The 24,059-nt window shown below is 35.7% G+C and overlaps 1 protein-coding gene across 6 annotated transcripts in view; it reads right to left on the bottom strand.

The window, feature by feature from the left end:
* The window catches only part of LOC111153147 (transcription factor 12), a 385,322-nt gene that overhangs the window by 162,413 nt on the left and 198,850 nt on the right, over positions 1-24,059 (bottom strand). For all 6 annotated transcript variants that reach the window (XM_022511943.1, XM_022511945.1, XM_022511944.1 and 3 more), the window contains one exon: positions 19,558-19,660. In XM_022511943.1, the coding sequence (XP_022367651.1) occupies positions 19,558-19,660 (103 nt within the window). The remainder of the gene's footprint in view (positions 1-19,557; positions 19,661-24,059) is intronic.

Here is a 24,059-nt window from a genome sequence, read left to right as displayed (position 1 = left end):
ACTAACTTTGATAGGAAGTGATCTATCAGATTACTATAATCTTAATATAAGTCTTGAATAAACAATAAAGAAACCAGAGCCAGAATTTAAACCAAGGTAGTTTAACATCAGTCATGCTTCAGGAAAGTAGCTTTTATACTTATAGTAATGAAGTAGTTCTTCTGCTCATTCAAGACAGATCTTAAGATTATAGTAATCTGATAGATCACTTCCTATCAAAGTTAGTAACACCTAACTTAAGACCTGATTTTTATAAGAAAGAATGAATTGATATTTTTTTTTTCCAACCTCTTTTATATTATTGGATTTTAAATATGCTGACAGTTGAGTATCAACATAAAGCATTTTTTCCCCTACTTTAGTTCTGTTATTCTTCATAAGCAAAACTGCCATTATAAAGAATAAACCTGCATGGTTAGCAGTTTGATACTGATGTCAAAGAATGATGAAATTTGGAAACTTAGTACTCAAATCAAGTCATACCTGGGAAAGGAAGTCCATAAAAGTTCTTATTAAATTACTTCATCATTCTGTTTCCAGGTTTCTTCTCAGTAACTTGATCACAAGTAAACAAAATACCTGTCTCCCAGTGATTAAATTGTGTAGGAAAAATAAAATGATGCAGCAGTCTAAACGAAATGAGAATGGCACTTATTATATAAAACTATACTAAAATGTAACCCCTCAGAGGACGAGATTGTAAACCTCTCACACATCATGTAAATAAATAATTACTAAAAGAAAATACACACTTAGAAAATATTATGCAACAATATCCAGCAGAATAAAAAAAACAACAACAACAAAAAAAAACCCCCAAAAAACAAAAAACGTAATGTGTGAATCACTGAGTCCCACAGTCTTTGTTATAAGTCAGTCATATTAGGAACCTGGAATTTATTTGTACATGAGAAAAGGTTTACATGTGGAATCCAGGGTTAGTATAGTGTGACGGTTAAAAAGCATAAGCTTTGGGGTGCCTGGGTGGCTCAGTGGGTTAAGCCTCTGCCTTCAGCTCAGGTCATGATCTCAAGGTCCTGGGATCAAGCCTCACGTCAGGTTCTCGGCTTAGCAGGGAGCCTGCTTCTCCGTCTCTCTCTGCCTGCCTCTCTGCCTACTTGTGATCTGTGCGTCGAATAAATAAATAAAAATCTTAAAAAAAAAAAAAAAGCATAAGCTTTGGAGTCAAGAAGACCAATATTTCCCTATCACTACTAATGGTATTAATAAAATAGTTAACCTTGGTGTGCCTCAGTTCTTCATCTGTAAAATGAGCATAAGGATACCTACATCTCACAAGTTTTCTTGAGGATTAAATGAGACAATGTTATAGAAACAATTAGAACAGAACCCAACACAGTAAGGCCCTATGTAAATAAGAGGCTGGCAACTGGACAGAATTGAGAAAGAAAATGGCATTTTCCCCTTCTTTCCTAGGTGTAGGTGGAAGGAGTATATCTTCTTACCTCCGACTGTCTAATCCTCTCCTACTCTCTAGCATCCCTCTGCTCACCAGGTACCCTGGGTGCACAACTCTTCACTGTAGATCCCGGCAGTGATTTGTCATCTACGGTCTATCACATTCCAAATAACTGAATTACCTTCTCCCTCAATTCAAACTTCTCGCCCAGGAACTAAGCAATCCAACTTGACTAAGTTTTAATAATGCATTAACATTCTGACAGATTATGCTTATTAACCCAAACCAATCACTGGTAAAATACAAGGCAACAAGAAACAAAATAAAAACTCAGACAAAAACGACAGACCAGCCTTTTCTAAGAATTTGCCTAAAGACCTGCTCTTTTAAGTCATTTCTATTAGTCATAGCTTCTTCCAATATAATCCACATCTCAACCAGGTTCTGAATAGTTTCAAAACAGATTCCATGGTAGTGTGTAAAGACAGCCAGTTGCTTATAAGTTTCCAATGTCAACAATGTTACTGTCAATTTCACAATAACTATAAAACCATATATTTTTATGTTAAAACCTTAGAAATTATAGAATTTTTAATTTACCTTGATCAGATGCTAACATCTGGAAGAATATGCCTTGTTTCATTTATTTACTCATGTAATTCATTTCTTAAATACGTTAATGAAATGCATTAAAGGTGGTGAATGTAACTGTTTTAACTGTCTTGCAATATATACAGAGGTCAATGAAGATGCTCCAGGTTAATTTGCAATTTTTTTTCCTTTTTGCATTTTGTCCCCCTTATTTTACTTCTGACTTTGATAAGGAGCAGCTTTTACTCATTCATTGATTCAATTCAGTATACACTTATTAGCACAAGGCATAAAGATTCCAAAAGACAAAACAATTTAAAAGTCAATCAACTACATTACGAAACCAAGAACACTGTTTCTTTGGGAAGAAGATCAAGACGGAGATTTTCTCAAACTAGAACCAATTCTGTGAAAAATTCATAATCTTAAAAATGCTTACAAAAGCTGTCTTTCTGCCCCACCCATCCCACCATGACCTTCACTTAAAATCATAATTACTTACTTAAACATTACAGTAGGTTAAAGAGCCTATAATTTTTTCACTGGCTGAAAAGCACCTTGGGATGACTGCCAGTCATAACCAGTTCCCCTCAAGTACCAAGCTCTTGCTTGAGTGATAAATAAAGATCATGTAATATGTTTATATGTCAAAGAGCAAAAAATAATACTTACATTAGAGATAAACAAGCTTTCAAAAAGGGATCAGAAAAATAAATTCAGTTGTTAGGCTTAAATATGGTTCTCAAAATTTAAGCCCATTCACTACAGTCTCCTATCCCTACTGAGAAGGTCATTACCAAAGCCCAAGACTCTATTTCAAGGTCGGGACCGTCGCCAGGTTCACCTCTAAATTTACTTTTCAAAGGTGGTTCTGTATCATCTAGCAGACAAGACTCTTAAATACAGTACTCCTTCCTAGAAAGGTAAGGGAAAACCACTCAAGAAATGTCACCTTAACTATTTAAGGGCACCTACACATCTATCTGTGTAGATAGGGCACAACGGACAATGATGTAGAGATATGTATGATAGCTTCTGGTCATGAAAAAGTAAAATTTGTAAGAGAAAACTGAAAAAGCATTCAAACTGAAAATCATGTTTAAGTTAAATGAGCTTACATTTTATTTTTCTTTTCCACTTAGATCAAATATACTGAGTTCCTATAGTTTAATCTGGAACTTAATGTCTACACAATATTCTATTTTTATATACATTATGAGCTTACTGAAGCACACAGTCTGAGTCCTTAATTCTTTTGAAGACACTCTTTTCATCTTGGTATTTGCTACATTCTCAAACACACTGTTTAGGATATAGAAGGTACTCAATAAAACATGAAGAGATGGGTGTATTAAAACTCCTACAGAAAAAAACTGTAAGAATTTGTGCTATACCAAAACAATTTCACAAAAATGAACTGCCTGTCCACTGGTTTTCCACAGAAAATCAGTACTGCCCAGGCCTTGAAGAAAGGATGGAATCTCAACTGCTATACTCCCAGCACACAGCAATCTAAGCCACTGGAGTGCAGCTCCTCTGCTTCTGAACAGTTGTAGAGATCAAGTTGCAGCTTAGCCATGCACAGGCACAAACACTTAGCAGGTATCTTAGGCCATTCCAAGTGCTAGTGTTCTTTGCTCAACTTATCTGCCCAAGAGTCATCCACCTTCAGGCACAGGATTAATCCAGGGCCTATCCCTGAAAAAGCTACCTGAGGCTTGGCTCCTTTGCATTTTGATGTCAGGTCACTGGAAAGTCAGATCACCTAGAAACTCAAGCATGGTCAGGCCACAGGGCTAGTTTGGCATGAAGGTTATTCGCAGCCCCAAGGCTTCCTACTCAAACCTAGGAAGCTAGAGACTTCAGCTGCCAAAAGATTCGTGTTTCTGGACTGAAAAATTTCCATTACAACTCTTCATTTCCACCTTCTCAAGATTCCTCTATGCCACACAGGCCAACTATGAAAACTTACCAAGGTCTGCTGATCAGTTATCTCTGCGTCATTTTCCCTCAATAAGCATATACCATGGGCCTCAGTCTAAAATAGCTCCCTCTCTTAGGTCTCAGGGAAGGATAAGCATGCCACTTAACTCCCAGTGAATCCCAAATTTCTTTTTTTTTAAGCCTGCAACAAATCCCTAAGAAAGGCGGCTGGCACTGTGTTTTCACTGAGTTTGGCCTGAAACTCACTGGGATTTAGCTATTCCATGATTATGTCGAGGGGTGAAATAAGAAGACATTTCAAGGGACGCCTGGGTGGCTCAGTTGGTTAAGCAGCTGCCTTCGGCTCAGGTCATGATCCCAGCGTCCTGGGATCGAGTCCCACATAGGGCTCCTTGCTCATCAGGGAGCCTGCTTCTCCCTCTGCCTCTGCCTGCCATTCTGTCTGCCTGTGCTTGCTCTCTCTCCCTCTCTCTCTCTCTGACAGATAAATAGATAAAATCTTAAAAAAAAAAAAAAAAAAAAAGAAGAAGAAGAAGACATTTCAAGAAGCCAACCAGAAGCAAGTCAGTTTACCCCTAGCCAGTTCTGCCACAGGTGAGCTTCATCTTTATAAAGCTAAAAGTAAAACCCAAAATACTAGAATGGGATTAGAGCAAGTCAGAAAAGGGAGGACATTCAAATATGCCTTCACCACAAGACCCCATACATGAGACTAAGACTGAGTACACTGCACCTGGGATAGGATGTAAATGTGTTCTTTACTCACTGAAATTCTACATTTCTGTTGACTGCATTACCCCAGTAACCCACACACTGCACTGTGAATCTCCTATTATCACATCAACTCTTTTTTCCTTGCCCTTAACAACTCAATAAATGTTAGGAATATTCTGAAAGTGAGGCCTCTAAGCACCTCAATCTTAACATCTCAGCTTCCTCATTTGTATGAGACGAACCAACTTTATTTTTAGCTTTCAACAGCCAACACATCTATTCTATCTAGGTCGAGCCCAAACAACCTATAAAGACAGACTGACTCTCTCAAATTAAAGGGTTTTGTGGAACTAGACAGAAGGTAGCAGGCTACATTACTAACTCTTACATTCTTTTCTTTCCTATACACAAGAGCCTCACTTTCTCCAATTAAAAACAAATTTTCAATCAAAGTTCTAAGAGCCTGGTCCTAGAGAAATGAAGTAATGGGCACTATGGAAAGATGATTCAGTTTCTTGTGTGTGTAAGTATTTGTTTAGATTCTGTATTAAAAATGAGAATGTAAAAAAAAAGAGAGAAAGAGAGAGAGAATGTCATGTATATTAGATTCGAGACTATAAATACTAGCCAAGAAGATTCAGGGTCTTCTAGTTTCACATAATTAGTGACAGTATTCTGCCAGAGCTTTCAAAGGCAAATGAAAGGTCCTTTTCCCTCATTATGGTACACATAAAATGCTTTAAAACAGAATCCTTCAAAATAAAATCTTAATAGTTAGATGAATACAAAGTCTTGTTTTTTTGGAATCCAGATTGACCACATTAGTTCTTTCCTATTGGGTGCTTTACTGATCCTTAGAACCATTATCTTTCAAGGCAATCCATTATGACACTAATCAGATATATACTGTTATGTTAACAGGAGTATGCATGTTGAGAAAGCTATGTCTTTACAATTTGCTGAGTAATTTAGGAGTCATTTTTAGTTTTTCCAAATATCTGTAGTCTGGTTTCTGATAACTCTGAATGATATATGTATTTTCTCATTAGAAATATCAGGACCATTTGGATCTTGATTTAAAATATTACTTTGTCCATTATATACAGCCTGAAGGCCATTCTAACCTCTTCATTTTTGTTCCTTCACAAATTAATGTTTCCTGGATATCCTAATGTATTTGCATTGAGTAGCAATTCCTTACGATTGACATCAGTACAACTGTGGTTTACGGTAATGTGTAAATTATTTAAATAAGAATCTTTAATGACATTAAATAAATCTCATGACCTTAAACCAGCAGTTTTTTATGAAGGCAGAAAGCCAAGTAAGCTGCCTTTGACATTTCTATTCATTTGTGATTACAATAGTATTCAGTGTTCATTTCAAAAAAATCTAAAACATTACTTTTGACAATAGGTTAAAATAAATAACCTGAACTAGCTTAATTAGTTAATAGTTAACCTAGGCCACAGGTTCATAAGTTAAAATACTTTATGTTAAGAGAAATAAAATTCCAATATTCTTATGTTAGTCTCCAATCTAAGTGTATGACATTCTTTTTTTTGAGACTCTCATTTTTAATACAGAATCTAAATACTTATGTACCTAGGAAAAGCATAAGCCAAGTACAAATTACAGAATTAATCATTAAATACCATTGAACTTAGCAGACTGCCCCATTTACAATATTAGTAATTATCATTATTGAACATGCTTCCAACTAACAGCTTCATAGGAAATAATATATATTTTTTAGAAGATCAGATGCCCCACTACCTTCCTAAGACAAGATTTGAGTACCTTTATAACAGCTGACATCTTAGCCCTTCTAGCTTTCCCCAGCTGACCCCATACACTGAAGCACAGCTACAAATGCCCAAAGAAAGAAGACCCACTGGGGAAAATTGTACTTGGCTCAGCTTTGCATGCATCAGTGGGCTTCAGTTGATAAATATACCCTACAGCCAGATTAACTGACACAGAGAGGCAAAAAAGGAAATTTGAGATTTAGCCACTTTATCTTAAACCTCTTTTTAAATAAGGGGAGGTTTGTTTTTACTTCAGCGTTCACTTATACCAAAAAAACAAAAAACAACAACAAAAAAAAAACAAACTGTCCCTAAAGACTCATCCACATTTCTAATGCTAATCATTTAAAAAATATTTCTAAAAACCTTAAATTTATAATGCACCAGTTATGATTTTAAAAGATCCATAATTATAGTCTTTGTTTTTCACAAATGATAAAATTTTTGACAACACAGAAGCATGCATGTTTTTATTAGCTCTTTGCTCCCCTATTTAAAAGCAGGACTTTTTAAAAAGCTTAGGAAAATTTGAGGAATTAGGTAGAAACTTTAAAAATGCAGGGGAAGTTATGAATTAGCCTACTGATATTTTTTCTCAACTCCATGTCTAAGAACCTTCCCCTTTTCTCTACCCAATTACCTCAAAAGACTCCAAGAGTACTTCCACTAAGGAGTTGTCTGCCTAAAATACATAACTTCAAGCACCACCAGAACAGCCTCACCTAGATTCTCAAACTCTTCCTGTGGAAGCAGCTTCCTGGACTAGTGAAAATCTGAAAACTGCAAAAGAATTTCCTAAGTAGGATTAGCATTTTAAGTGAGGGGAAGGAATTTTTCCTATCTAACTGAGATTATAAACAGCAGTCAACCTGATTCTCAAACCTCATTTCTCACTAAAGTAAAATGAGGATAGGCCCAGAAAAAATTTGTTGTTGCATCTCTAGGGGAGAAAAGGTGAAAAAGATCAGCCCCAGGTGAAGTTTAACCACTAACAAATTAACTTTGGGACCTTCCAATGTTTTTCTCCGACATGCTTACTCTCTTTCCCTCACCCCAGGCACCAAGCGTTAGATGCTGCCCTCTTGGGAATATTTTTCAATGTAAATACTCAATACTGAAATGTAGATTACTTTGATTTTTAGAGGCTTTCAAGTTGTTGATGTCCTCAAGAACACATACACAGCTTTTTGGACTTTGATGTTTCCCACCCACTTTCTATTGCCCAAAGGTACAATAGTGCTGTGTACACAAAGCAAAAGGCAAACATTGACAAAAAGATTCTTCTCACTTGCTAATAACACCATTAGAGTGGTATGGTTTCCTAAAACCAAAAGTTCAAGAGACATTCTTCCTTTAGAAATACATGGGTTTTCATAGGCTCCAAGGGTGACTATTTTGGTACAGATTTCCATTAGACATGTTTCTAGAAAAATAATCTCTGCACACTCTGGCCCTTCTCTTCCTTCCTATAATCCTTAACCTATACACTTCTACATTTTTAAGATTTCCTTCAATTAATTTACTTATATATTCAGTTATCTATTTGTGTATGTATTTTTGAGATAACTGTAGATTTACATGAAGTTTTAAGAAATACTACAGATATTCTGTATACCCTTTATGAATTTCCCCATCTTGCCATATCACAATTAGGATATCAACACTGATGGAATCCACTTATCTTATTCAGATTTTCCCAGGTTTTGTTGTTGTTGTTGTGTGCATGCACATGTGTAGTTTTACCATAGGTGTAGCTTTATGTATTCACCATCACAAATCATAATACAGAACAGTTCCATCAGCATGTAAGTATCTCTCGTGTTTATCTTTTATAACCACATGCACCTGTCTCCTTAACCTCTGGTAACCAACTATCTGTTCTTGATTCTTTAATTTTACCATTTCAAGAGTAGTATACAGACAGAATCATGAAGTATGTAATCTTTTGAAAGTGGCTTTTCTTCACTCAGCCTAATTCACTCAAGATTCATCTAAATTTTTGCATTGTTTAATAAATTACTCCTTTTTATTAACTGAATAATATGTCATGATATGAACGTATCACAGTTTACTTAACCATTCACCCAGTGACGGACATTCGGATTCTTTCCAGTTTTTGGCTATTATCAAACAAGGTGCTATTAACATTCATGTAAATTTTTATTTCTCTAGGATAACTGTTCAAGAGTACAACTGTTGAGTTGTATGGTAATTGCATATTTACTCCTATAACAAACTGACAATGTTTTCTGTAATGGCTATACCATTTTACATTCCTAATTAAGTTTTCAGTTACTTTCTCAGATTAAATTCCTTACAGGTAGAATTAAATAGAGACACAATGTATTTTATTTAATGGGTATATATTCACCTTTGTAAATGTGTTGGGACACTGTTTTCCCATCCAGGTGTCATGGTAAACTGGAAAGGTAAAAGCACATTGTACAAAGAAGATAGTTTGGAAGTTCAGATGAGCTGCAATGTCCTAAAATTATTCAGTGTAGCAAGCTGCCCAAAGCAATCTTGGACAGATTGTAAGAAAGATATAAACAGATACAGAGAGTACACACAACATAAGAATCATGAATGGATATATACATATATCTTCTCTGTATCTCTGGAGAAAAAGTATAAGCAGACACCTGCTACTATGCTAGTATCTGAAAATGTTTTCTAGTATCTTATAAAACACCTAAAGATAGGGGAGCCTGGCTGGCTCAGTCAGAACATTGTGAGACTCTTGATCTCAGGGTCCCGGGTTCAAGCCCTATGTTGGATGTAGAGATTGCTAAAAAAGTTTAAAAAATATTTTTTGAAAACCCTAAAAATAATACTTACATTTTTAAAAAGACACCTCATTGAAACCTTACTGTAAAGTAAAATAAAACAAAAGCCTATACTTCCTATGTTTGTTCCTATCCTGTCTAAACATGCAGATGTGCACACAAATACCAAGAGTAAAAATGCTCTCTGCACTGAATGTTGTCACTAAGTGCAGTTTCCTGTGACCCTCAGACTACATGAAAGGAAAATAAAAAAAAGCTGAGACTTCTCTGATGGGAGCTTATTTCACTGTATGTAAACCTGACCAAAAATTTACAAAAATCATCCTAGAGCAAATATAGCACTATATCTTCTCTTAAATCTTTTAGACAGAAGACAGCCTAAAAACTGAAGGTGAATAGCATATCAAATCAGAAAACTTCTCAAACACAAACCATTAAGGTACTTCACATGAAAATTACATGAACTGTAACAAAAATCCATAATTTACATTTATCTTACAAAAGCTGTTCAGATACAAATCTGAAAATGTAATTTTTTCACTGTACACACTCAGTGTGTGAATCTCTGGGGAGATTCCCAGATTGAGAGTACAGACTCTCACTAAAGCAACAATGCACTTTTCTGATGGTTATGCAGTTATCATCTACTACCCTCTCAACACAGATCCTTCCTACAGACTCTTCTGCACAGCTATTCTCTGCAGATTTCTCTCTCTAAAGAGCTGCCCCACCGCCACATCTCCACTCGGTTGCCTAAGTTTCATCTTTTCCTCTCCTAATGTGCTAGTTCAACTTACTACAGCTACAATTTTACATTGGTATTTTAAGGAGGAGCTTTTTTTTTTTTTTTAATTCAGATTATACAAAACAAAGGGAACAACAAGATTTCAGATGAAGGAAATCAACATTTGCCTAAAAAGTCAATTATCAATATCATTATCTGAAGAGACAAAAGCAAGAGAAAACTACTCATCTAGTGAATAATTTACCATTCTATATAGAGGCAATAAAGCCCTAGAAATTTTAGAAATAATTCACCACTAACACAGCCACCAATCACTTTGGATATTCAAAACACACATGCACACACAACCCTGTTATGTTCAATAGAATTTCACATACACACATATATAACATTTGTTACCTCTTCAAAAACTGACAGAGTTGTTACTGTTTAAAGTATTTTTGTTACATTATCTAGAACAAGATTAGCACACTATAGCCTTTAGAGTAAATCCAGGCCACCAAATGTTCTTTTTATAGCCCATGAGCTAAGAATAGTTTTTTACATTTTTAAATGGTTATATAAGTACCTACATAATATCACTGATTTTGCATCCTGGGCTGCAAACCCTAAACTATTTACTATCTGGCTTTTTGCAAAAATGTCTGTTGACCCCTGATCTCAGGGACCAGTGTAGAAAAGTATGTAACAGAAATAAATATAATTTATGACCATAAACTAATTTGCAGTAAAGTGGCTTTGTGCTCTACTCCCATTTAATTGTGACTCCCTAGAAATTTTGTACCATCTGAGAGTCTGACAATCCTCCAGAGATATTCTTAAAGTGAAAAACAAGTATGTAATACAAGGATGACTGTTTATATATTTCAATACACAATGCAAATGTCAGTAGGCAAAAAAACATTATTCAAGAAGAATTAAAACTCAGCCTGGTGTGTGTGTGTGTGTGTGTGTGTGTGTGTGAGAGTGTGTGTGAGAGAGAGACACACATACATACATATATCAGAAAGCCTTCAAATACAGGAAGAAGGGCAAGTTCTACTGTTCATAAAAATCTAAAATCCCAAATGACAAAAACAAAACAAACCCAACATGAACGCCACAGAAAATGTGAGCTATAAAAAACAGAGGCTGGAGGCATCTGGGTGGCTCAGTTGGTTGGGGTCTGACTCTTGATTTGGACTCAGGTCATAATCTCAGGATTGTGAAATAGAGCTCCATGTGAGGGTCCTGCAATGGGTCCCACAGTGAGTCTGCTTGTCTCCCTCCCTCCCCCACTCTGCCCCTCTGTGCACTTGTGCTCTCTCTCTCAAATAAGTAAATAAATAGAATCTTTAAAATAAAAAGCAAAGGCTGAATTTCTAAGGAAGAAAAGAGAAATAGATGTGAAGAAGACTATAAAAATGGCAGACTGACACTCAAGCAACAACCTTTTGAGGAGCTTCACAGAAAACACAAGGCTTATTAAGTAACAGCAACTCAGTACAAAATCTATGTAACAGGTAGGATCTGAATACCTTCAAACAATAATGTTTCCACCATATAAACCAAAGCAATTAAGGACATGCTTTCAAATTTAAAAAACAATTTACTTTCGTCTGGTGGCTAATTAAAACCTGCACAAACATTGTGACACTAACCAAGCTAGTACCAACTCTTCGTTTTGAAAGGGTAGGGGGAGTGCCAGTTGCACCTCCTCCTACTTCTAGTCTTTATGATGACCTCTAAGATCCATTCCAGTTCAACCATTCTTTGAGAATTTTAGTATTTAAGTATTTAACAAAATACTCAAAAAACTGGCAGTAAATGATAAAGGCATCATTTATAACCCTAAGCAAGGAAATCTGAAATAATACCCATAGAAGGGAAGATATGATAATGTTGCTCTAGGACTTTCCCTAATAGAAAGAGTGCCCCAAATTCTCAACTATGTGCCATGGTGTGGTCCTCAGATTATACAAATCTAGGAAAACTGTAAAGTTTACAAAAATTCCTCTTAAAAAATCATTCATTTGTTCTCTAGTAACCAAGTAGCCACACCTCCTGTGATGCATCCCACTACAGGCAGAGTTCACGTTCGCTTGGCTAGAATTAGACACAAACAATGAGAAGATTCAAGAAGAACTATTTATCAGATCTATGCCACTGACCTATGATAAAACTGCAGAGCAGAAAGGATTACTGTTGATCACAGAACATACACACATAAGTAATGATGAACAAACGGACTGGGTAAACACAGGTTTATAAAATAAAGGTTGTCTTTATAGGAGGCCCTACAGTTACCACTTTGCAACATTGCAACCCCATGAAAATATTCATTAATAACCAGAAAATTTTATAAAAAGTAATCCCAGTGAAATAGCCCTCACAGACAGTGTGGCTATCTCAGGCCAGAGTCAATGATGTTGTTGGTCAGTCTTTTGTTAAATATCCCATTATACAAAGCAAATACAAAGAAATCCATCAAAAGTTGAGTATCATGCAAGAGAAGCAAAACTGCAGGAGGTCCTTAAAAATCATGTGAAAGAACCATTTAATTAAACACAAAGCCACTGACAGATTGAAACCTAAACTGAGAGTCAGTTAATAACTAAAGAGAAAAATCAAGAAGGTTCAAATGTAAGGTAAAAGACATTTCTATATTACCAAACATTTTTCTGAGGAAAAAAATACACCCCAAAATTGAGTAATTAATTCACTCTTTCTTCACTTAAGACCTAGGGAATTATATAAATTATTGCTTATTTTCTTAATATTACTTTTAATTTTCAAAATAAAGTCCCAATCAAACATTTTTTCCTCTAGCTTCCAAAATCTTGGCATCTCTTTTAAGTAATTCTAAGTAACTCTTCTAAGTAATTCATTCAGGTTTAATTATGCTTAGATAAAGGGGACCTGAGTCTACACACGAGTACCCCTGAAACGCTGGAACCCCTTTCAAAGTGAGGCATTAGTACTAGCCTGGTCTTTCCCAGACTGGGTAGGAAAAAATAAAATAAAACAAAACAAAACACATTAGCTAATCTCTGGTTCATAGGAATGGTTTCAGAAAGAATGGTTAACGGGTCATTTTAACTATGGAAAAGAAGATGCTTTTCAGGTTGTGAAGGTAAAGTAGGGACATAGAGATAACAGTGCCAGGAAGAGAGTATTATTTAAAAAATGCATAACTGCACTAAAAGAAAACATTCCAAACCACTAAGGAATAAGGTATCCTGTAATATGGGAGCCAGAAGGGACAATTTACAACAATTTGGAAAGACTGGAGTATGGGAACTAGAAGCAGAGAGGAAGAGATAGTAGTAAACTCTGTACCCCTTTGCCCCCTGCTTTCCCACTTCTCAAATTTCCTCATGGTCTAATTTGCCTCTCCAGAGTTATCTCATTCTCTCAACAAACACTTTCAACTGGAAAGAAGGAGACCTGATGACACTGTTTGAACCCCTGGATCTGCCATGCCTAAAATCAATCTACCTCTAGCTGTCTGCAATATGTGACTCAATACCACTTTGTATCAAACACAGTTTAAGTTCATTTCTGTCATTTGTAAGAGAAAGAGTTCTGCCTAAATAGACTGGATTATGCTACTCCACAATAAAACTTCTCCTGATCACTTCTGGTTGTATCTTCTTTTAATCTCTTCCGAATTTCTGTAAGAACTTCTCTGTATCACTCACATTTTAACAAGTGTAATAATTATTGAAATTACTTCTCCTACCACACTAAAACTAAAGTCTGTAAAGACAGACTGAATCTTAATTTCATACTCGCCATATGGTATTTTCACATATTAAAGGCCAGAAAAAAGGCATGAACGGGTACATGAAGGAGAAGGAGGAAGGTACTCAACAACTCAGAATGGTTAATCAGGGTCTAATCAGTAGCAGGAGAAAGAAAAAGATACAAGAGCTATAATGCGGAGAAAAGGACCAAACGGACAAATAGTTGCACATGAGAGGTAAAAAAGGAAAAGAAGCAGTATAGTAGAAAGGGGCCAGAGCTAAATTAGAATCAGAAGAGTGGGGTGCCTGGGTGGCTCAGCGGGTTAAAGCCTCTGCCTTCGGCCCAGGTCATGATCCCAGGGACCTGGGATCAAGCCCTACATCGGGCTCTCTGCTCAGCAGGGGGCCTGCTTCCTCCTCTCTCTCTGCCTGCCTCTCTGCCTACTTGTGATGTCTGTCTCTGTCAAAAATAAATAAATAAATAAATAAATAAATAAATAAATAAAATCAATCTTTAAAACAAAAATAATAACTAGAAGGGTTGGGTCCCTGTTTCCTACTCAACTAGTAGTTCCTAGTTAACTACTCATTTCATTTTTCTTGGCTTTGGTTTCTTTAATGGTAGCTAGATCTCTTTCACTCAAGTTTCTCTCAGTGCCAACATTCTGTGTTTGTAAGCAGCTAAAGATCAGAGAATGAAGATCAATGAATACATAACCCATACCCTTTCTTGAGATGGGAGGCTAATAAAACACTGGAGAAAATAAAAAACACTGGACAAAGTATGAAGGCCTCATCTTATGAAGTACTGTCAAACCAGATATTAAGCTACACTGTTTCCCCTAAGCAAATTATAATCATTTTCATTATCTCATCTAGTGAAGGAATTTCATGTACATCAAAGTTAGAAATCTTTTGAAGGCCAAGTTCTGTTGTGCTTTGATATTCTGAAAATGGTGATACTACATTTTTTGTGACTCTAGGAGAATTCTCGATTAATCAGAAATTATACTGCAGGTAGGATCAAGTATACAAAAGAGTTTTCTTGGAAACTGGTTGTTTGAAAGAGCAAATACATAGGGAAAAAGTGTACTTATGTTAAAATTCCTAGACAAGCCCACAGAAATCTATTTAATCCATAATGAAATGAAAATAAAACATAGTAACTGCTATTGGAAGAGGCCCGTTAAACTCTGAGGTAAAGAAGGGCTGAGCAAATAGACATCAAAGGAAGAACAGCTGGTTTGTTTATAACTTAAATACTTCAGAAAAAGAGATTTAATAATGTACTGGAACAACTGAACCCAACCTACAAGATTAGCTAAGATGTCTAAAATAAGTTATAAAAAGCAGTATCATTAACATTGTTGCTATTTTACATTTCAGAGAACTTTCATGTATTATCTCTTATTTTTTCCCTTTAAAACAATCAGAAGCACTTCCTAGTGTGTGCTTCATGAAAAAGTAGTTCCTTAAAGGCTAATGATTCTTTTTACAAAAGGGCTTCTATGTGTTGTGTGAATCTGGGATGTGACGGAGCTGAAGAAAGTTAAATAAGCTTTTCCTCCCCTTTTTTCCCAGAGCCTTTAATATCCCAAAGTACAATCTGAAAATCTAAGAAGGGTCACATGATATACAATGTGTCACATGATATACAATGTGTCCCAAAGTTATGTCGCTATGGAACCATTTTTTCATTGTCGTTTCTCAAGATCAGGATCTCCATAATTAAAGTTGAGGAAAATGATGAGTTAGTAAAAACCTGGGAACATTATATAGAAAGAACAAATACCTTATATGCCTAATGGAAAGACTATTTGGGAGTCAGGAGACAGGGATCCTACATTCAATTTTGCCATTTATTGACTCTGTGACCTCAGGAAAAAACCACTTAATTTTCCTGTGCCTTGGTTTTGTCATTTGCAAACTAGCAGTTATAATTCTATTTGCAGTCTTTTTCAGGACTGAATAAAAGATATTAGATATATGAGATTATAAAATTATAAAATTCTAGACCTGCAGAAGATTTCTGAGACTACCCAGCAGTTCCATATCAAAAAGGTAATTTTAAGGACGTAAAATGAAACCCACATCTCCTAACTCTTAGCCCTGCAGTTTTTCCTATACCATCACATGGGCTCTCATTCTTTAAAGGATAAAACCTCTCTAGCAGCAGAGTAAGTCTCAGAAAAGAACACAATTGAAGGTATACCTATCCTTAAAGTTCCCATTGACACTCTCTCCCCCTCTCCATCTCTCCTCTCTCTCTCTCTCTCTCTATATATATATATAGATAGATTTAGCCTAAAATAAGTAAAGCTTTGATAAACATGGAGAAGTAGAAAGATAAAAGGAGTTCATTTCACAATCACTTGGGAATTGAAGGTAGACAAGTCTATGAAATAATTCATTTCCATATCTAATTAACAGACTGAGTCTACCATCATCAAAAATTTATCTAATCAACAACAGATAAAGAAAAGCAAATTTGTATTGAAATTAGGGACAGAACCAAGGGTAGTTTGAAATGGACTAAAGCTGGAAGAGACTAGAAATAGGTGACTATTTGGTGATACTTGTACAATTCATTGCTATTGTCAAAGCTTTGCAGCTTTCCTATAATAGAGTACAGAATTGTTTGATGCTAATTACTTAGTGATGTGCCAAAAGGATGTATTTATTTCACTTGAAACATAAGAAAAGCCCTTTTTCCCATACTGACAAATCAATGGGATATTTCTGGAATTCATTAAAAAGAAACACTAAGTGATCGAACAATAATAGCTTTACTTCCTGTGTAAAATACTAAATGAATACAGAAATGCATGTTTCTGTGGCAAACTGTTCATTACTGAATCATTATCAATCCTTGTTAGACAAAATTTCTCATTTTTGCAATGTGCAAAATCATTAAACTGTTTGAGAGCTCCATCACAAAAGACAGTAGCACTTTAGAATCCACTATTTCTTCAGGCAAATGTGCTTATGGTTGAACATAATACAAAAAATAACAACATCCCCTAGCATATGATTCTCCCCCCGCCTTAATGGTATTTTTATATGTTGACAGCAATAATGAAATATGTCACTGCTTTCCTATTAGCTTTAACTGTTTTTGAGCATTCTTCATTCATGGCATCACTGTGAAGTGTTACCTGTTAGGTAACAAATGCTTCTAATACTGCTATGCACATCTTAGTCATGCTTTAACAACATAGGTTTTTAGCCTGAAATTTGCTTAAATTATCAAACGGCTAGAAAAGTAACCTATCCACTGTAACTCTACCGAGTGCTATCAACCCACATACTTGGATATGTAACAGTTCATTTCCTTCAGCTCACATCAAGTTGGATTGCCTGTTGCTATATGGAACTACTTTACAATTTAGGAGATAATAAGTTCCAAAAGCAAGTTACTGTCATGCAGAATGCTTACACTAAACTGCTAGACACCTCATTTGATCATTTTTATTGAAAATAAAAGGGAAAAAAATATAGTAAATTAGGTATTGCCAATGACCAGTGAAATCCTTTTGAAAATATCTGCCTAGGGGCATCTGGGTGGCTCAGTGGGTTAAGCCTCTGCCTTCAGCTCAGGTCACGATCTCAGGGTCCTGGGATTGAGCCCCGTGTTGGGCTCTCTGCTTGTAGGGAGCCTGCTTCCCCCCGCCCCTCTCTGCCTGCCTCTCTGCCTACTTGTCATCTCTCTCTGTCAAATAAATAAAATCTTTAAAAAAAAGAAAATATCTGCCTAATCTTTTCAGGGTTCATTTTCCCCTTCTTTGTAGGTAAATAAACGTTTTTAAGACTTGATAATTAAGACTTAAAATTAAAATGTAGCTTCGCCTGATTAATTGTACAAGTGTAGCTCAGATGAATGCAGCTTTTTTTTTTCACTTATATTGTGAAGAGATTGATCTATTTATAAATTTGAGTTTTTATAATATTTTAAGACTTATTTTAGATGCTGATTTAATACACAGGGTATGCATGACTATTAAAAGTATTCTAATAATTATCTGTAAACTGAAGAAACCAACAAGCACACAGTCATAACTGCTGTCTTTAAGAAAATGTTACCTCAAACTGAATTACAGAAATATTTTTAGCCAGCAGAAGCTCAGACCAAGTGACTGACATGCATACTTCTTAGAATTCATTTAATTCCCACACTTATCCCCACAATTTTAACAGTCACCTTGGCTCAAAGCTATGCTAATGATGCAATTCTACTGGGCTTAAGAATCATAACTGTGAGCTAAGAATAAATATAAACACATACATTTTAAAAAGGGCAATTTCTGATTTTTCACATTTAAGAAATATAGCCTCAATTAAGAAAGCTTAGTTCAATCTGAAATTACAAAAACACTGACTGAGTTTGCTCTACCATATTTACAATAAATTAAATGCTACTTGGGGAAAAGATATACTATAGAATTAAATTATTTGGAGTGTCACATCTATTTTACTTTGATAGTAAGTTCAACAGAAAATTAAGATAAAAAAGTTTTCCCCGACTAAGTGCAAGGATAATTATTTTGTTCTCAATTTAATTCTGATTTTTACCTGGGATGATATGATTTTCATTTGCATTTATGTTAAAACAAACTGTCATTTTAAACACAAGTTTTATTGCTCATTAGATTTTTAACTCTTATGTCATACTCAATGATTCTGGCTTGAAAGTGGTAACTGCTTTAGGCAAAATCCACACTAGAATATCAGACAGTCTCCTCAACACTTTATAGAGGATAAGGGAATTAAACAAAGACTGTGCAAAGCAAAACCGTTTATAAAGAAATTGCAGACCACCAGGATTTTGGATTTGGATAATCCACTTAGTTTAGCATGCCTGTGTCTTAAAAGGACAATTCCAAGACCATAATATAGGTCACGTCCTTAAGAAACAAAGTAAGTAATGAAATCAATGTCAATTATACAAACTTCCATATTTACATGATGCCACTGACAAAAAGTAAAACAGATTAAACAAAGCTTTCTAATATGCCCAGGCCCAGCACAAGCAAGAAGGAAAAATAATGGTATAAAACACAGGTTCTTTTTAATCAGGTTCTGCAAAAAGGTAAAACTGTTGCTTTAAAAAAAAAAGGGGGGGGGGGCACCCAAACTAGGGGGGAAAAAAAGCTTGGGCTTATCACTTTAGCTTGAACAGCTATAAACTTTCACATGAGAAAGAAAGAGGTGAGGGAGAGAGTGATACGTGTGTTGCAGGGAGAAGAGAGAAATAAAAAGAAAAGCTAACCTAAAGGTTTCACCAAAATCTAATAATCAGGTTTAGATGGTAGGTAGTATCCTTCAAAGTACAACTTCATTAATGCAGAACACAACTTCAAAATTCCCAATATGAACCCAAGTGCTTAAAACAAATGCTGCCAACATCTAAACGCTCTATTAAGTGCTAATCAAATAGTGCCAAAAGAAATACTGTAAGTAAAATCTGCTTAAAATCAATCCTTTATCATATTTTTAATTGCCACATATAGATTCAACTGTTAAGACAAGTAGTAAATTATAAATGTCTCAAAATGCTTCTTTGCCCAGAAAGCAGAAAACTTAAAATGCACGATATCACAAAGACACTGCCAAATTTAAAAACAATGCTGCTTCCTTTTTTTGGTACCAGTGATATTTCTGAATGCTTGCTCCTCAAACTGAGCTGAACAAGGAAAGCCCGGATGCCCCTAGAAACACAAGAACTTTTTTTCTAGATACTTACATGTATTTCTTGGACAAAGGACTAAAAAACGTCTCTGACCAAAGAGGCTTTATAAAGACTACTTGCAGAGAATTACCAACTTACCCATCAGATTGGAGTTCATGAAAGGTGTTGGGGACAAGCCTTCATGGGCCCCTAATCGACTGTCATTCAAGTGATCACTGTAATGAGGGCTGTCTGTAAAACCCTAGGGGGAAAAAAAAAGATCAGAGTATTAAAGAGATTATTTGGCAGCCCTGCTAATTGAGCATAATGACACTCATCTAATTAATATACAGACTTACAAATGGTCATTCCTAACCAAGTTCCTTGTTCATTACTTGAAAAACTAAACAGAAGTGCTCCTTTTATTCCTTTTAAGGTTTTAAAGTAGTTTCTTAATGATCTTAAAGAAAATTAGCCCTATGAACTCGTTATAGCCAAAAAAAAGTTCTATAGATCATTTTTTTAAAAAAGGATAAACTAAGAAAATATACTTTTAAGTTGTAATAAATTAGGAAAATATTTATTTCTACCTTCCTTCCTCTGTCTACAAACCCTATCTATTATGAGGTAATTACAAGTTTAAATTAAAATATTAAAAATAATCCACAATCAATATACTAGAAATGAATCTTTTCCTGAATGGCAAACGTATATTTAACAATACAAGTAGAACAAGACCGACTACTAGAGAAACTGAACCATGTAAAAAGGAAAACATTTGTTAAAAGCAGCTGATTTGGGGTGCCTGGGTGGCTCAGTGGGTTAAGCCTCTGCCTTCGGGTCAGGTCATGATCTCAGGGTCCTGGGATCGAGCCCCACATTGGGCTCTCTGCTCAGCAGGGAGCCTGCTCCCCCCCATCCCCCCCGTCTCTGCCTGCCTCTCTATCTACTTGTGATCTCTCTGTCAAATAAATAAATAAAAAATCTTTAAAAACAAAAACAGCTGATTTAAATTCTTGAGTCCTGAAGATGAAATTGCACACACCATGAACATATTAAAGTTAATGTTATTATTTCAAAATAGATGTTACTAAATTTCTCTTTATAACTTAAGACATGTTTTTAAAAAAAAAAAAAACAAAGGAGGAAAAAAGATACTAAGGTTTACAAATAAATGTTACAAAAGCTCTGTGGATTAAGAACTGTTATAGTTTTTAACTCTTAACACATACTAAGCACAGAATCATACTGATTTTTTTTTTAAGATTTTTATTTATTTATTTGAGAAAGAGAGAATGAGAGAGAGAGCATGAGAGGGGGAAGGGCCAGAGGGAGAAGCCGACTCCCTGCTGAGCAGGGAGCCTGATGTGGGACTCAATCCCAGGACTCCAGGATCATGACCCGAGCCGAAGGCAGTTGCTTAACCAACTGAGCCACCCAGGCGCCCAGAATCATACTGTTTTTAAACAAGGCTTTGAATCCTGGTTAGTTAAACCTCAGGTGATATCTACACTTTTGCTAACTTAAAATGATTTTAGTAAAGATGAGAAAAACTTCCTAGAGGCCCAAACAGGGAAGCAAACTGCCTTGGCTCACAAAAACCAGAGATCACCCAGAATCCCCTGGGACTATAAAATCATCAATCACTGAACATTTATCATTACCGTGACCGCAGGCTAACATTCAAGAAGACATTAATGGGACTGAAACAGGCCTCACTACCTTTGCCGGCATGCTATCAGTTCAACCACAGGGCTAGGAACTGAGGGCTAAATAACTGTCAAGTCATTACAATTGCTTATGGATGCATGTCACAACTCCTTCTGCTGTTCTGTTTTAAAACTAACCTTCTGGGAGTGCTAACTCCCAAATGAATCTTTGTTTCATTTTTATCTACTTTAGAATTACTGATACACATGTGATAGACATTCAAGGAGAATCTTGGTGACATTTACAACTTGGTTATGACCACAAGAGTGTCCTCTGGTAACCCCAACGAAAGTCTCCTCGGTCACAGCCACATGCAGCAGAATGGCTCCTAGCGAAGGTCAGTTCTTTGAGTTTACTTCTGTTATTTAAAACTTAACACTCTTGAGGTGCTAAGTGACATATCACTATCTCACAGACATCTGGGTATTTTTCTGCCACTTCCTCCCACTGTCACTTTTAGGTATTTAAGTCCAAACAAGGCATTAAAAAACCTACAAAACACCCACTGAAATACTGTTTACCATCATTACACAAAGATATTACTCCAGAAAAAAGCCAACAGAAATGTGTCTGTAGATGAGCCACATTGTTCACCTTCATTTAAATGCAGAAGAATAATAAAAGATTAATTTTGTGTGCTCTCAGAACTCTTCATTTTTGAAGTACCAAAAAAGAACGTTTTTTTCTTTCCTGATCATAAAAATAAAAACATTCAAGTTTTTTTTTTAACTATCTCCTAAAGCAGAAGTATACAAATAGATCTAAATTTTAGGATATCACCAAATGATTACACACACACAGTATATTAACTTCACAGATTACATGTAATACAGTTTAACATAGGGCATATTTATCTCTAAGCCCCCATTAATATGTGCTCAGAGAACACAGAAATTATTTCATGATCAACCACGCAAAATAAGTACTGTCCCTTATTCATGTACATCCACAGGCTGTAGGACATAATACAGAACTTACAACAAGATTATTTCCCAGTCTACTCAGAAAATGTGCGATTGTCATACCGCACTACAGAGAAGTAGTCTATAAACTTTTTTCATCACGTACAAGGAAGATTTGAATATGGGCCATTATTACCTGTCTATTTATTCATAAATTGTATACATATATGATTAACCAACATATAAAATTTCAGTAAAGCTTATTTTGCTCATGTAAGACTAAAAATTTACTAGAAATTTGATTATTTTTCCCTACACCTGAAAGGTTCATCTTTTCTTTTTTTTAAGATTTTATTTATTTGAGAGAGAGAATGCGCAGGGGAAGCAGACTCCCCACTGAGGAGGGAGCTAGACATGGGGCTCCATCCCAGGACCCCGGGGGGATCATGACCTGAACTGAAGACAGATGTTTAACCAACTGAGCCACCCAGGAGCACCTTAAAGGTTCATCTTAATGCATACAATTTTCTTGAAAAGTCACAGCCTAAGAAGCAAAAAAAAAGACAGATCTTCATCCACAGATGCAAACTGATGCTAGAGGACAGAACAAAGAAAACGGGCTTATAAATGGCTCTCATAGTTTTGGATCTAGCATACACCAAAACTCACTTCAAAGACAAACTGGCTACTGTTTCGAGATTATTCCTTTCATTGTTCTGCACTGTAGTAGTGATATCCACTAGAACAGAACTTTTTGTGAACCATGATGAAAAGTTACAATGTTATTTAGAAACACTTAAATAAGATCACTTTGTCACATGTGTAAGATTGGTTCTAGAAAGTACAGTCTCTGTCAGCATGATAATGTGTCGATTAGCTGGTTGATACCTAGAACAGTGCTTTGCAAACTTCAATATTCATATCAACTGACTAGAGATCATGGTACAATACAGATTAAGAGCCATAGGGTCAAGAGTGGGGCCTGAGATTCTGCATTTCTACCACACTTCAAGTAGTAAGAACCAAGACAATCTGGAAATAAAGATCTCTTTCACATATAGACAGGAAAAATTCAAGGCTTGGAACGTAATAACCAGGTACCATCACTCCCTCAAATAAGAACCACATTAAAGCCTCTGCCTTTGGCTCAGGTCATGATCCCAGGGTCCTGGGATGGAGACCCACATCAGGCTCTCTGCTCAGCAGTGAGCCTGCTTCCTCCTCTCTCTGACTGCCTCTCTGCCTACTTGTAATCTCTGTCAAATAAATAAATAAAATCTTAAAAAAAAAAAAAAAAAGAAGCACATTAAAACGCCAGAAGTTTCCAGGTAAGAATAATTAGGGAGAAACCCCATAGTTCACCAAAAAATCTAAAGCAATTAGAATAACAAACTATTTTTATGTATGTAGGTATATATTCCTCCATATAGTTTTACGTAGACAACAGATGTCAAATAGAGCTTTAATGGAAGAAGTTAGTTAACCTGGTGTTTAAATAGAAGACTCCCTGAGTACCACATAGAGTTAGGCAATGAGGATGGATGCTTATAAGCAGAAATGGCAAAAGAGAAGACTGCCATAACATAATACAGTATGGGGATAACAGAACAGTAAGGAAGATAGCGGAATCATACAGGGGCCAGCCAGAATATTAAAGAGTGGAAAAAATAAGGGGAGGGTGACTGGACTGAGGGAGGAGTTAGAGTAAAACAAAAGGAACAAAAACAAAGCAAGAAATTGTTAAGATGAAGCCCAAGTAGATCAGTCAATGGAATTGACAAATGAATGCTATATTCAATTCTGGAATGAAAAGGAAATAAACCAGTAATATCATTAAATACAGAACAACCATGGTACATATTTTAAATTGATAGAGCATTACTATGCTAATAAAAATGGTCAAACTTGATCCCCTACAGCTCCTAATTCAGATCTTGAATTCTGTAAAATAACCATGAGACTTTTGTATATGAGATGATAAACACTACATTATGAAGAATATGCAATATTACCAGATTCATCTATCATATAGCTTTTGTCATAATATTT

This window comes from Enhydra lutris, unplaced genomic scaffold (genome assembly GCF_002288905.1).
Source record: "Enhydra lutris kenyoni isolate GAN:26980312 unplaced genomic scaffold, ASM228890v2 scaffoldscaffold31, whole genome shotgun sequence".
NCBI classification, from domain to species: Eukaryota; Metazoa; Chordata; class Mammalia; order Carnivora; family Mustelidae; genus Enhydra; species Enhydra lutris.
Note: the sequence above shows the minus strand (reverse complement) of the source record. Positions and strands in the feature narration are given on the sequence as shown.